We start from the raw sequence: 13,362 nt of genomic DNA on the forward strand, positions 1-13,362 counted from the left end.
TTGGGAGCGAGGAATGCTGCACACTCTGCAACACCCCTAATGCAAACCTCCAGCACATCCTGTCAGGATGTGCTGGTCCTCATTGAGCTCACGGTAAAATGGTAAATGGTAAATGGTCTGCATTTCTATTGTGCTTTTCCAGTCCTCTCGGACAGCTCAATGCGCTTTACAATACATGCCACATTCACCCATTCACACACACATTCATACACTGATGCCGGAGGCTGCCATGCAAGGCGCCAACTGCTCATCAGGAGCAACTTGGGGTTTAGTATCTTGCTCAAGGATACTTCGACATGTAACTAGGGGGAGCCAGGATTCGAACCAGTGACCTTCCAATCACTAGACGACCCGCTCTACCTCCTAAGCTACAGCTGCCCTACAGCACAGTGCCAGCGGAGGAGAGGATCGAGGCCGCCTACGAACGAAAAAAGGCCAAGTACTCAGAGTTGGCTGCTGAGTGCCGGATGGCTGGCTGGAAGACCACCATCTGTCCAGTGGAAGTTGGATGGCGAGGCTATGTGGGGCAGTCAACCACACGCCTTCTGAGGGACGCAGGAGTGACAGGAGGGAACCTGAAGAAGGCAACCAAAGAGCTGGCAGAGGAGGCTGAGAAAGGAAGCTTTTGGCTCTGGTTAAGGAGGAAGGACAAGTGCTGGGGTAAGAACAACTAACCCCAACAACAGCCGCAGGGGGGAACACCTATCAGCTGCAGGGGGTGGCAGGGAGACGTCCTTGTCACTGCTCCGCCACCAGGAGACGTTCCAGGATTAAAGGAGCGAAACGTTGGTGATTGGTGGTTCCTGGCTGATGACCCTGCAGCTGACCCATGGGCACTGGAGGAGGTGCGACCGGCAGCAATGCCTAGCAGGCGATTCCATCTCCCTGTAATCACTATTGTGATGTTGACAGAACAAAAAAGGTGGAACTAGATTGTGAGGCTAGTGCAGCACGCAGACAATTTACAGCATGCAAATGCTAGTGTCATCTTGGAGTTTCAGCAGCAGCAGACTTTAATTTTATTTATTGACTGGATAATTACCTTTGATAGACAAATGTTAAGCAGGCCACACATTTGTGAACAAGATGTCTGACGTAACGTTAAAGGAGCGGAGCAGCGGACAGCAGTAACAACACAGACCAGCTTGACAACTGCTAACAAGCTAGCAAACACACAGCATTCAACACGTTAAACAAACTCTGTGGTGTAGAAAATAACTCTAATCAAAAACTCTGCTTCTGCTTAGCATCCTGTACAATGATGGATCCCCCGGAGCTAACAGTGCAGCAGAGTGGCTGGTCTCACTACTGGACTATAGTTAATAATTCAGCAGTGCACAACCCCTTATTTTGTTGTCCACATACACACACGCATGCTTTCAAGTGAATCAATTAATTCATTAATTAATGCTGTGAGCATTTAAAAATAAAAAGGCTGCAGATCGTTTATCTTAATTTCCAGTTATCTCATATTGTATTTCAGCAGATTAAGGACCTCAATGGTTCCTAATGGTTTAGCACACAATAAACTGGAGCAAAAGACTTTCTCAGAATCAGAATCAGAATACTTTATTAATCCCCGGGGGGAAATTGTTTTTGTTACACATGCTCCGTGCAAAGTAGAAATAGAAATATAGCCAGAATGGAAACAAGAGATAAAGATATAGATAACATAGCAAAGTAGACAATAAAATAAAGTAATAAAATAAGATAAATAAAATAAAAAATAAAATAAAATAAAACAGACAATCTGAACTGTTCAATGACCACTCCAAGTATTTACAAATATACAGTGCAATATAAATATATATATGGTATGGCAGATGTACATATATATACATATTTAAATATATATAGCCATTTGAGTCCAGACATCAGAGGGAGGAGCTGTAAAGTTGAATGGCCACAGGTAGGAATGACTTCCTGTGGCGCTCAGTGGTGCATTTTGGAGCAATTAGTCTCTCACTGAAGGTGCTCCTCTGTTTGACCAGAGCGTTGTGGAGAGGGTGAAAGTCATACTGCAGCATCGCCCACAACTTCAACAGCATCCTCCTGTCTGACACTGCTGTCAAAGTCAAAGTCTATTCAATCAATAATTGAATCGGATACCCAAAAAACAAAAGCAAATTGAATTATGAGAGTGACAAAGATTTACACCCCTGTGCTAAAGCCTACTGAAATATTTCTGCTGACCAATAATAATATGCTGATTAGCAGGCATAATGTTGACCATGATCACAATCTTCTATTAGCATGTGTGTAAGCATGCTAACATTCAATTATTGGCACTATTAACAAAGTGCAACAAAGACTGATGGGAATGTCATTAGTTCTGCAGATATTTGGTTGTAAGCCAAAGTATTGGGGAAACTTGGATTGAATGATGGCACGAGATGAAAAGGAGATCAAAGTTATTACAGTTAATATGGGGACAAAATGAAGATCTATACCAAATTTCGAGCACTCTTCTTAATTTTTGTAGTTGCCTGGTCACAAAAACTATAATGTTGGTTTGTTGTGTTCAAGGAATCCTGTTTTGATTTTCTGGCTTTCTCGGTTTTTTCAAGCATGACATTAACTTTTTTTTTTCTTTTTTTGGTCTACAGGTTCCCTTTGAAAAGCAATGCAGAAAAAATGACACCTGTGTTGCTGAACTTGAGCTCGATTTCAACTTCACGTATGTATATCTGACAAACACAGCGTGGCAAAAGTAACATCATTTGAACAAATCTAAGAAGTACTCTCTTTCTCTTAGGACCCCAACATTATTAGTGGCAGAAAAGAAATACTTCACCCTGTTTGTAAAACTGTCCAATCATGGTGATGACTCGTACAACACCAGCCTTTCAATGGAACATCCTCTAGGCCTCTCCTTCTCTCGGATGACTTTGGCAGAGGTGACTTAAAAATCAAACTTCTATATCATGTCGCCCTCAGTGGCCACTTTGTACATGAGTACCTGCTTTTGCTAAAGGGGCACACCGCAGACTTTACAAATCAAAGTATGCTCACAGTCACAACTGAATATGTGAAAAAGGAGGAGTTAGAAAGAAGTCCTCAACTCTGCTTGAGGCTTGTGGCTCAAGGGGACAATAGCCACTGCTAGCATGAAACATCCAAATTTCCAAACTGTTGGTGGCTGAGTTGCATTGTGAGTAATGTTGGTGCCAGGTTCTGACAAGGAAGAGCAATGATTGGAATAATCAGGATAATATTTCTAGTTCTGCTGCATTGATTTTGATCCTTTTTTAAAATCTGTCCATCATGAATCAGACAATGTTATAGTAGGGCTTTGCGGGAGGCAACCGCCATTCCGACATAACGCCATTCCGACATTAGGCCCTAATTGTCGGAATGGCAACACTTAAAACTTTAATGAAACATCCCATAATTCCAACATTTTTTGCCTCCTAAGGTCGGAATGGTGGTATTTATTTCTTTTTTAAATGTCTTGCCATTCCGACACATCTTTTCAAAGGGTTAGGGTTAGGGTTATGGGTTGCGGATTATGGTTAAACTTTGTCCGAATGACGTTCGCATGTTGGAATAGTGGTATGTCGGAATGGTGACATGTCGGAATTTTGGGATGTCGGAATGCCAGCATGTAACCGGGCTTTGCAAAATTGGTGGAGAGGTGGAGAATGCAAAAAAATATGTAACATCAACTTAATGCATAAAAGCCCGCAGGCATTGCCAAAAAGTCTGCTTGTTCAAATTAAACATTAGAAGAGAGAAGAACGGTGATTGAAGTGACTTTGACTGGGAAGTAATGGTTGGAAATTCAATGTCACCTGTTCTGACGAACAATTTGGCGTAAACAACACAAATCAATGGATCCATCCATTGTCCCAATGCTTAAACCTGCTCGTGGTGATGAATGGTGTCAGAAAGATTTTCTGGCACACATTCCACCAACTGACTGTTAGCATTTGACTCTTGCAGCCTACTTAAGTATCGTTGCTGAATATATGCACGAGGGGCGGGGCATCTCAGTTCAAGTCAAATTCTGTGAACCTGACACCACAATGCAGTGAATAAATACACAAAACCCCAACATTCCAGAAAATGTCCCATTTGACCCAAAGCCCATTTGTGCAACAGCCCGTTAAACAAAAAACAAAAAACGAATCCGAATCCCTAAAGAAAAGACTTGATCATTTAGTCTGTTGACCTGTCCACCAAAAAATGACTAATTTACATGCATTTTTATGTGTGTATCCAGTGCAAAGCTTTCTTTCACACTTCTTGTGCTACTCAAAGAGTAAAGGAAACTGAATGTGGATGTGTGGGGTGTCAAAGGCGGGACTGTTCTCAATCACAATAAATGACTCTGAGAACTAATGCTGTTTGAAATCTCTATATTTAATTCTTTATATTTACTGAATATTTAAACTTAAACACAAAAAAGGCTTAAACACAACCATGTACACACACACATCGCAGCATTCGAATTGAACTAAAAGCTTTTGTTCTAGAGGGTCTCAGTTCAAATGTGCTTGTGCGCATTCTTCTCTTAAAACAGGCAACAAGACCAACGCTCCACAGCTGTGAATACATTCTTGATAAAACTACATGCGGCATCAGCCTTCCTGTGTATCGCAGCCGATCAACTGTGAGTTTCATAAACCGATAGCTATGACCAACTGCCTGAGCCTTCTCTTAATTGTCTTTTTCCTGTGAAGGCAACATTTAAAACTTCTTTCCACATCAATACTGAATATGAGTGGAATGACACTGTTTCGATGACCATTATTGGAAAAAGGTACACAGCTCCTCTTTTTTTGTATGATTAAAATATGATTTACTCTCATTACATATTTCATGTTTGATATTCATCACAAATGCTTTTTACATCCTCAGTGACAATACAAACTCCTCCAGGAACAGTTCCCTGACCAAAAGCATCCCAGTACAATATGAAATTAAAATGGTAGTAACAGTGTAAGTGACAATTCACATGAATCTTATTTCTATAACTGCAGATCTTAGATGTACATTTTGACCATCCTGCTTTCTTTCCAGGAACGACAACACCATCACCTATCTGAACTTCTCAACAGAGGATGCAGCACCTAAACAAATGGTTGCTATATACAAGGTGAGGCTGTAAATTATTATGCAACAAGCAACCATCCAGTCCCATGGCAAATGGCAAACTAATCATGAACAACTAATCAATCTGCAAGTCTGGAGCTGCATTAACTGATTTCTTGGCTACTTGGGGGCAGCTGATCAAGCACCAAACACAACACTGACACATTAGCATCTCTTTTATGAGGGTTTGGTATGGACAAAGGAATGAGACATGATTCAACATAACTCCAGAAAAAGCCATCAGTAAGTCAAGAATTTCTCTGTCAGACTAGTATACAGCATGAGAATAACATGATAAGATATGAATCTGGAACTTGAAGACAGTTAGCTTAGCTTAACATAAAGGCTGGAAAAAGAATGGTAATGGCTAATCTGGCTCTGTCCAAAGGTTAAAAAAAAGTCTACTAGCAGAAAATAGTCTGACACATACCACCTTAAAACAAAAACGTGTAATCTGACTTGTTTTCTGTTTGAATTAAACAAGATATAATGTGTTAATTAGTGAGCATTAAAGGTGCTGCTTTGAAGATTTTTTTCACCCTTGGACAGAGCTAGCGTTTATGCTAAGCTAAGCTCACTGGCTGCTGGCTTTAGCTTCACATTTACCATATAAACAGGAGAGTGGTGTCAATCTTCTCATCGAACTCTCAGCAAGAAAGTGAATCATTGTATTTTACAAAATGTTCAAAATGGACCAACTGTCTCCCACTGTTTGTAGATAAGAAACACTGGTTTCAAGGCTTATCCTATCAATGTGTCCCTGTTCTTTCCAACTAAACTGGAACATAACTTTGAAATGGAGAACTATCAAGTCTTTGTCCAGCAGGTAAGCAGAAACAGGACTTACATACATACATACAAACTGCTGTTTAGAACAAAACATCCTTAATTCTTACCAATTACTTTCTTTTTTTTAAGAACAAAACCCAATGCACAAACATTACTGACAAAAAGTCTGAAGTAAGTACAACATATTTAGTATCAAAATATTCTCACTGAACATGTCATGAAATTACAAATCCCAAATAAACTGTTGCTGTGTTGCAGTACTGCTCCCCAGAAAAATACTGCAAAAACATAGCGTGTGGTAGTTTCATCCTGGACAAAGAATCAAGCACGGAGTTTAGATTGTCAGGAGACGTACAATTTAAGGATCTCAAACAGCATGCAGCGGTACGTAGCAGACAGTATACACACCACATGTACCATTGAAAGTGGTAGATATATCATTAATTTACATACTCTTTTGCAGAATATTGCCTTTCTTAAGCGATACACTGGAGAGGGTGCAGAGGTCAAATTTAAAAGTTTTATACATGTCAGCTATGATGATCAACGATATGTGCTGGACTCTAAAAAAAAACAGGTATGTTGTTGTATGTAAGACCACGGTAATGCCATTTAAAAAATAATGCTTTTTAATGTTATTCAGTATACACAATGTATCATGTTTGTCAACTACAGAATAAAGGGGGTTTTAAACAGAAGTCTGCTGAAACTGGCTTGTGGAAAGACAACGATCCAACAATGAAATGGGTACATACCAGTCTACACATGAACAGCCAAAACCATTTTGTCTACAAGAAATGTTAGATCCTCGTTCAAAATAGCAAAGGTCCCACAAACCTTTTATTCTCTCTGCCAACAGACTGAAGTTCAGGTTGAGCTCATAATACCCCCGGATGAACTGCTGATCATTTTAACTGGAACTATTCTGGGATTTTTGCTTCTGGTCATAATTACAGTTATCATGTTTAAGGTAAGAGTCAATAGATCTTTCTACATAAAATACAAAAAGAAGACAAATTTTTGTCTCCATATGCAGAACTGTTGCCTGAATGTTGAACTGAATTAAAAACATATACATGATTTTTTTTCTCCTGTTAAATCTTCTGTCACAAGTTGGGTTGCTTTAAGCGGAAAACGCTTGAGTATTATCAAGAACAGGAGGAAAGAGCTTCTCTTCAGGCTTGTGCCGACATGGACTTAACCCCTGCCCTCACGGAGGGGATAGCCAGCCAATCACAGACTAATGGCAAATCTGATGAGGAAAAACCACGTCTTGATGATGCTGAGGCAGACGGTGCCACCCGGCCGGCTGATACAAAGGAACAACTGGATTAAAGTATAAAAATAAGACAATATCAAAATGGGCTATGGCCGTTTATCAGGATATGATTAGCTTAGCTTACCATAAAGACTGGACACTATGGGACAACAAGCTAATAAAATCCACCTGCCAGCACCTCCAAAGCTCTAAAGTGGGCAGATATATTTTCCCTTTAACAGAGCCAGTCTAGCCATTTCATTTCTTCTTCTAGTGTTTATGTTAAGCTGTCTCCTCGCTCCAGATTCATGTCAACTGGTCATCGGCAAGGAGACACTGGCTTCTCATGTTAATGGCTTCTTTTACCAGTTGTCCAAAGAGACAGGGCTAACAATCTTCTGTTGTCATGTGATGGATGTTCATTACCTACAGTCGGTCACGTGATGACACCTGAGCATACTCCATATGCTAAGGAAACATTGAAGCTGAGTCACATGAAACAAACGTAGTGAAGCCTTTTTCTTCTTTTTTCTCTTTTTAAAAAGTTTTCTATGTAAAAGGCACTCTGACAGAGCAGTTGCAAACTTCTCCCTCAATATTGTAAATACATGAGCTGTAAATCCTAGTAATGTTACATCTGGTTTAGTGTGACCCTATCGACCAGCCCAGTCAGCAGGATAAAATGTTTGCATACGTTCACATTTGTGTGTGTCATAGGCAACGTACTATATAGACATTTCCACAAATCGTGTCATATCACATTCACATGACACATTTATAACCTGACTTCCATGTATGGAGGTGGAGGGGAGGGTGGTGGTGTTACAGGTGAGAAGGCTGTCAAGCCAGTGACCGCTGTTGGAGACTTTGTTTCAACATTTGTCAGTGTGAAGCAACCTCCGGACAATTTCCGGCCATGTTTGCTAACGCCATCTACTGCAGGTAATACAATGACTAGGGATAAGTGCCTCATACAACCCCACACCAAAATACCTGAACTATCCCTTTAAGCCAGAAAATGATATTTTCCGACCCCTAACCTAAGCCTAGCTAGAGGATAAGTACAGCATTGCTGCAAGATTAAACTGAAAATGAAACCTCAAGAAACAGTAAGTTGCACCATTAAGAAAATTAAAAGTTTCAGTATATCCATGGTTCGCAGAAACATAGTGCCATAGTTTATCCTGCTGATTGGGTTTTCTCCACAGAACTGGTTGTTTGTTGGTGTAAAGCTGACCAAGTTTTACATCCTTTTGCTAGCATCTCCTACATTTATCCATTAGTATTATTAATGAATATATTATTTGCACTGTAATATACTGTACAGTATTACTAGTAAGTCTTAAGCTATTTTCAGTCGTCTGCATGGTATTGAATGGGGGATTCACATTCCTCTTAGCTGACTGCTTGTTAAAGGTGAGCTGAGTAGGATTTGTTAGATGCAGATTATTTGTGTATTAGCCATTGTTTTATAGGAAAATCCTACTGATTGTGCCTTTAAAATGTATAGCTCTTTAATTATGATCATCTGAGTAAATGCAGTGGTACATTAAATGCATTGTTCATTGATATTAATCTTGCAAAACATTGTCTTTGTAGACAGCATTCCGTAGGTTGGTAACACTTTACAATAAGGTGCACAAATTTGTGAGTAGCACCTAAGGAATGAGTAAGAAACAAATGGATAGTAGAGCTCCTGGAGTCTGTCCCGAGGAGGAGACTCCTTAAGGGTCCTCAAACCTGAAATGCATTTACCTTATCACCTGAACCAGTGCTCTTACAATATTTCAGCCTCACCTGGCACAGTCGACATTTGACAATTTTAGTATATTAAAAAAAAAAAAATCCATTCTGCCCACTGTTTTTCCTGTAAATATACGAGCACATGTGCTATTTTTAGCAGTTACTCTGATGACACTTAATTAAGACACTGACACTGTACTTGTTACATGGTTGGATTATTAAAGGCAGGAGGAAAAAACAAGTACACTTTTTAAAAGCCATTATGTAATACAGTACGGTCAGCAAGTACACGTTCCCCTGAGGTCTTATTTAAATCTGACTGTCTGTTGGCAGTCAAGTGGGAATAAGGAATCCTAAAACATTGGTGATGCAGGCATATGTTGTGGTTTCCCATTGTTTGTTTGTGTATATATACACAATAACTTTTTATTCTCTTCATCAATAAAAACACGTTGCCCCTTGTGTCCAAATGAGTGCTTGGATTTTATTTCTCAGTATTATCTTGCCTTTCTTATCATGAATTATTATGATTACTATGTTGTGTTGCTTTATTTTGCCACCTTAAACACAGAAAGGCAATCCACATTTTACCTGCAAGAAACAAAAAAAACAAACAGTGACAACCTGTCCAGAGAAATGGATTTGCCAAAAAAGGAGGAATAGTGGTAGTGTGGTGCTATTGATTTAAAGGACCACTTTGTAGCTTTGGAGAAGAAATACAAACATATAAGAAAACACGCAAACATACGCAAATAAAAAAAAACACAAGCAAATTAGCCCATTAATGGTCACAGAGGAATTGTACGACTTCCATTATAGCTCCTAAAATAGTGGCTTAGCTAATCAAAAACACAATGACATTTTTCAAGTCGCTTAAAGGAGGCAGTGCAAGTTTTTCTTAACATCCTCTTTTTTGGTCGTTAGTCACACGAGGGTGACTGTTTTTGATTTTTCCAAAAGAAAAACATCTGTAGAATAGGTTTTTTATTAATTTAACATCTTCATACATTTTTATTTACACAGTCTGGACTTCACATTTTGCAGACCTTGTGTTATGTAGTATTCCTACGGGAATGTCAGTACAAAGACATAAATAAGTATAAATAAAATGTATTTCAAATCTTCATTTTTCATCCTAGTTCAATATTTCTGTTCATTATTAAATTATGTACTAAAATGAATATTTTTTCTGTCTGCAGTGTTTTCAATGGGAGAGGGTAAGAGGGTAATTTCTGTAGATGGACTGAGCTGTTTCATAAAGTAGTTCTTAACTGTCTAAAAAGCACACATTGCGGGTATATATTTACTACTTTGATAGAATATTATTTTGAAGAAACATTCTTTCAAAACAATAAATATCCTGTCTGAATTAAACATTCAACTTTCAGTACTTGTCCCTTCAACATTACTTGCCAAGAGATCGAAGGTCACAGATAGTAGTTTTCCTTTTAACAATATTTTTAAGTATACATGGTCTTGTGGATTATGTAACGTTTCTTATTTAGTTTCTTTAAATGCTGCAAACAAACCAACTACAGGCAAGAGATACATCCCTGTTTGTTTTCTAGGCTGTGAAAGTGTGCGGCTTAGGCAGTAAGATTGAGGTGGAGTGCTGCTCTGCAGAGGAGGGCAGAGAGGCAGCCGGAGCAGGAGCAGACATTGTTATGCTGGACAACTTTCAACCTCAGGTAGAGAATATTAAAAGATCACACGCCTAGGTTACCTCTCATTTTCATTGTCTGGTTTCCACTGTACATGAAATAATGCACCCCTCCTCCACCTTCTCTCACCCCTCTAGGAGCTCCATGTTGCAGCTCAAGCGCTGAAGGAGGAGTTCGTTACTCTCTTAATAGAGGCCAGCGGAGGAGTGACTCCTGAGAACATGGCTTTGTATTTCTCCCCACTTGTGGACATCATCTCCCTGGGCTGCATAACACAGGGCTGCTTGGGATTTCTCAATCAACACAGAAAAAGGTAAAGTATTATTTACTTTAGTATTACCATTATTGCCCTACAGTTTTCTCTCAGACAGATGGTGCATTGCTGTCAGTTTCTGCAGCTTCTCATGTGGCTTACACACATGCACACTATTCTCTAGCCATCCCCTCAACGTGCTTCCCTGCAATAAACACTTCTTACTTTTATCACTGACTATTTCCCTACCAATATTATCAGCAACCTTGTTTCAAGTGATTAAACCGTTAAAACACTAAATAGCCTACAGCATCTTCACTTTAATAATTAGTGTTTAACATAGGAACAGACAGCTGCCGCTAACATATTGGGCCTCACAGTAACGTTAGTAGTCGTGAGTTGTAGAGTTTCGCTACGGTCTGCTGGGTGTCTAGAGCCAGAGAAGGAGAAAGCGGACCGGTGGGCTAACGTTACACTAAAAGCTAAATAGCCTTCACCTCAACGTGCTTCCCTGCAATAAAACTGGACTGAATTGAGTTCATTGGATTTTTACTCTCTCACTCACACACACACACAGACTTCTACTGTCACAGACTATTTCCATATCGATATTATCAGCAACCTTGTTTCAAGTGATTAACAAGTACGTCTGGAGGGACTGCGAGCGGAGAAGAGAAAAAGTTTTGATTGGTTTCAAAGGTAAGATTAGGCCGCAGACTCTCCTGAAATTGTTATAAACATCCCAGTCCTCTAAACTCAACAACTACTAGTAACGTTACTGTGAGCCCATTAACGTTATATAAACATAAGCGGCAGCGTTGCTTGCTCACAGTCCTCCAGACGTGCTTGTTAATCACTCGAAATCAGTCTCAAATCAGTCCAGTTTTATTGCAGGGAAGCACGTTGAGGTGAAGGCTGATTAGCTTTTAGCGTAACGTTAGCCCACCGTTCCGCTTTCTCCTTCTCTGGCTCTAGACGCTCAGCAGACTGTAGCGAAACTCTACAACTCACGTGAGCACTGTGCATGCACAGCTTTCACTGCTGATTGGCTGTTACCCGTGCCGTGGCTCTGCGTGTAACCAGAGCTTGTAACCAATCAGATGTGGGGTGGGACAATGCTGGAGACAGAGTAGTGACAGCAGACAGAGAGGCGTGGCTGCATCAGAGCCAAAATAACCCAGTTTTAAATGGATCTCTTATCGGCCTTCGGATTAAAAACAAAAGGCTGATGCCGATATGTGTCAAAATGCCGAATATCGGCCCGGCCGATAATCGGTCTATCCCTAATTCAATTATATGTTAGTGAGGTCACTGTTCGAGTTTGTGTGTTACTGGACTGAGAGATGTTAATATACTGTCCACTTTGGAGGGCAAAATCTTTGAAACTCCGTCGTAAAGCTTATAAAATAAGATGTATTGTTACCTATTGTTCTACCCAGTACATAGACAAGTTAAAAGTTACTCCAACTTGACAACATGATGTTGCTCACACATTATTCCAGTAATGAATGACACAATTCTGTGTAGTTAGTACTTCAAGTACATTTTACTGCTAATAATTAAGTACTTTTCTCAAGTATCTGAATGCAGAATTTTAACTTGTAATGTTGTGTGTTTATACTCTGGTATTGCTGTATCTCAATACATTTGGAGGTAAAACATGTATTGTACCACATTTATGAGATGAAATAAGTAACAGACTGAAGTTTCTCACTTTAATATCAGTGACTGTCGAATTACCAGTATATTAATAACTGTGAATCCTTCATATGATACTGTTTACATTTTGGGTTAACCAAAATGTGTGGGGCCTCAGGCTAAGGATAAAGGATAAGTTCACCCGAAAACGAAAGATTAGGTCATTTTCTACTCAGTCTCATGTCAATGGAAAGTCAGAAGAAGTTTCATAGTCCACAAACCATTTCTGGAGCTTCACAGCAAAACAGTGTTGCAGCATTCTCCCAAACAACACAAGTTAATGAGGCTTGTTATAAAACATTAAACATCAACTGAAAAGCCCTAAGATCCCAAATGGATGTGAAAAGACGTTATTTACACCCTCAATGTACGGTCAAGCTCACAAACCCACTTCAGAAGGATAGGAGTTTTGGATAAACATATCTTTTGATTGTAAGACGTTCAACTAATATGATACAAAGTAACATAATAACAAACAAATATTAGGGAAAACAGTGAATGGGATCCTGCCACCAATAAGCTTGAATCTGCTTAAAATCATTGTGTTGACCCTTGTTCAGTATGATCTCCTTCTGCTGACTCATAGACTGTAACTACAAAAATGTCTGCAGCCCTGTGTGTTTGCGCCAATGTTTGAGCCATTATGAGGCATCTGTGCTAATAATACCTTTAATTCAGTTCCGAGAGCAGGCTGGGGCTGTCCTTCAATGACCACAGTATCTATATAGTGCAGCCTCCTTTTGCCTTTGTAAAAATGTCAAAATATTTTTTAAGAAATTAAGGGTTTAGGGATTACTACAGAAAAGGGAAGCATGGGAGAGCATTACTGTGGATGTCACGACCACCTGGTACAGAAACGCCCTCAC

General features: G+C 39.7%; 1 protein-coding gene across 1 annotated transcript in view; it reads left to right on the forward strand.

Annotated features, from left to right (window-relative positions):
- The window catches only part of LOC311263863 (integrin alpha-L-like), a gene marked incomplete at its 3' end in the record, with an annotated part of 28,692 nt that extends 21,474 nt beyond the window's left edge, over positions 1–7,218 (forward strand). Inside the window, exons 19-31 of the mRNA XM_084364210.1 lie at positions 2,607–2,677; positions 2,756–2,897; positions 4,523–4,612; positions 4,683–4,762; positions 4,861–4,941; positions 5,023–5,098; positions 5,813–5,920; positions 6,013–6,054; positions 6,142–6,267; positions 6,347–6,460; positions 6,559–6,630; positions 6,743–6,853; positions 6,997–7,218. Of these exons, the coding sequence (XP_084220336.1) occupies positions 2,607–2,677; positions 2,756–2,897; positions 4,523–4,612; positions 4,683–4,762; positions 4,861–4,941; positions 5,023–5,098; positions 5,813–5,920; positions 6,013–6,054; positions 6,142–6,267; positions 6,347–6,460; positions 6,559–6,630; positions 6,743–6,853; positions 6,997–7,218 (1,335 nt within the window). The remainder of the gene's footprint in view (positions 1–2,606; positions 2,678–2,755; positions 2,898–4,522; positions 4,613–4,682; positions 4,763–4,860; positions 4,942–5,022; positions 5,099–5,812; positions 5,921–6,012; positions 6,055–6,141; positions 6,268–6,346; positions 6,461–6,558; positions 6,631–6,742; positions 6,854–6,996) is intronic.
- Between the last annotated feature and the right edge of the window lie 6,144 nt (positions 7,219–13,362).

This window comes from Pagrus pagrus, assembly GCF_965226575.1.
Source record: "Pagrus pagrus genome assembly, chromosome: 2".
NCBI lineage: Eukaryota > Metazoa > Chordata > Actinopteri > Spariformes > Sparidae > Pagrus > Pagrus pagrus.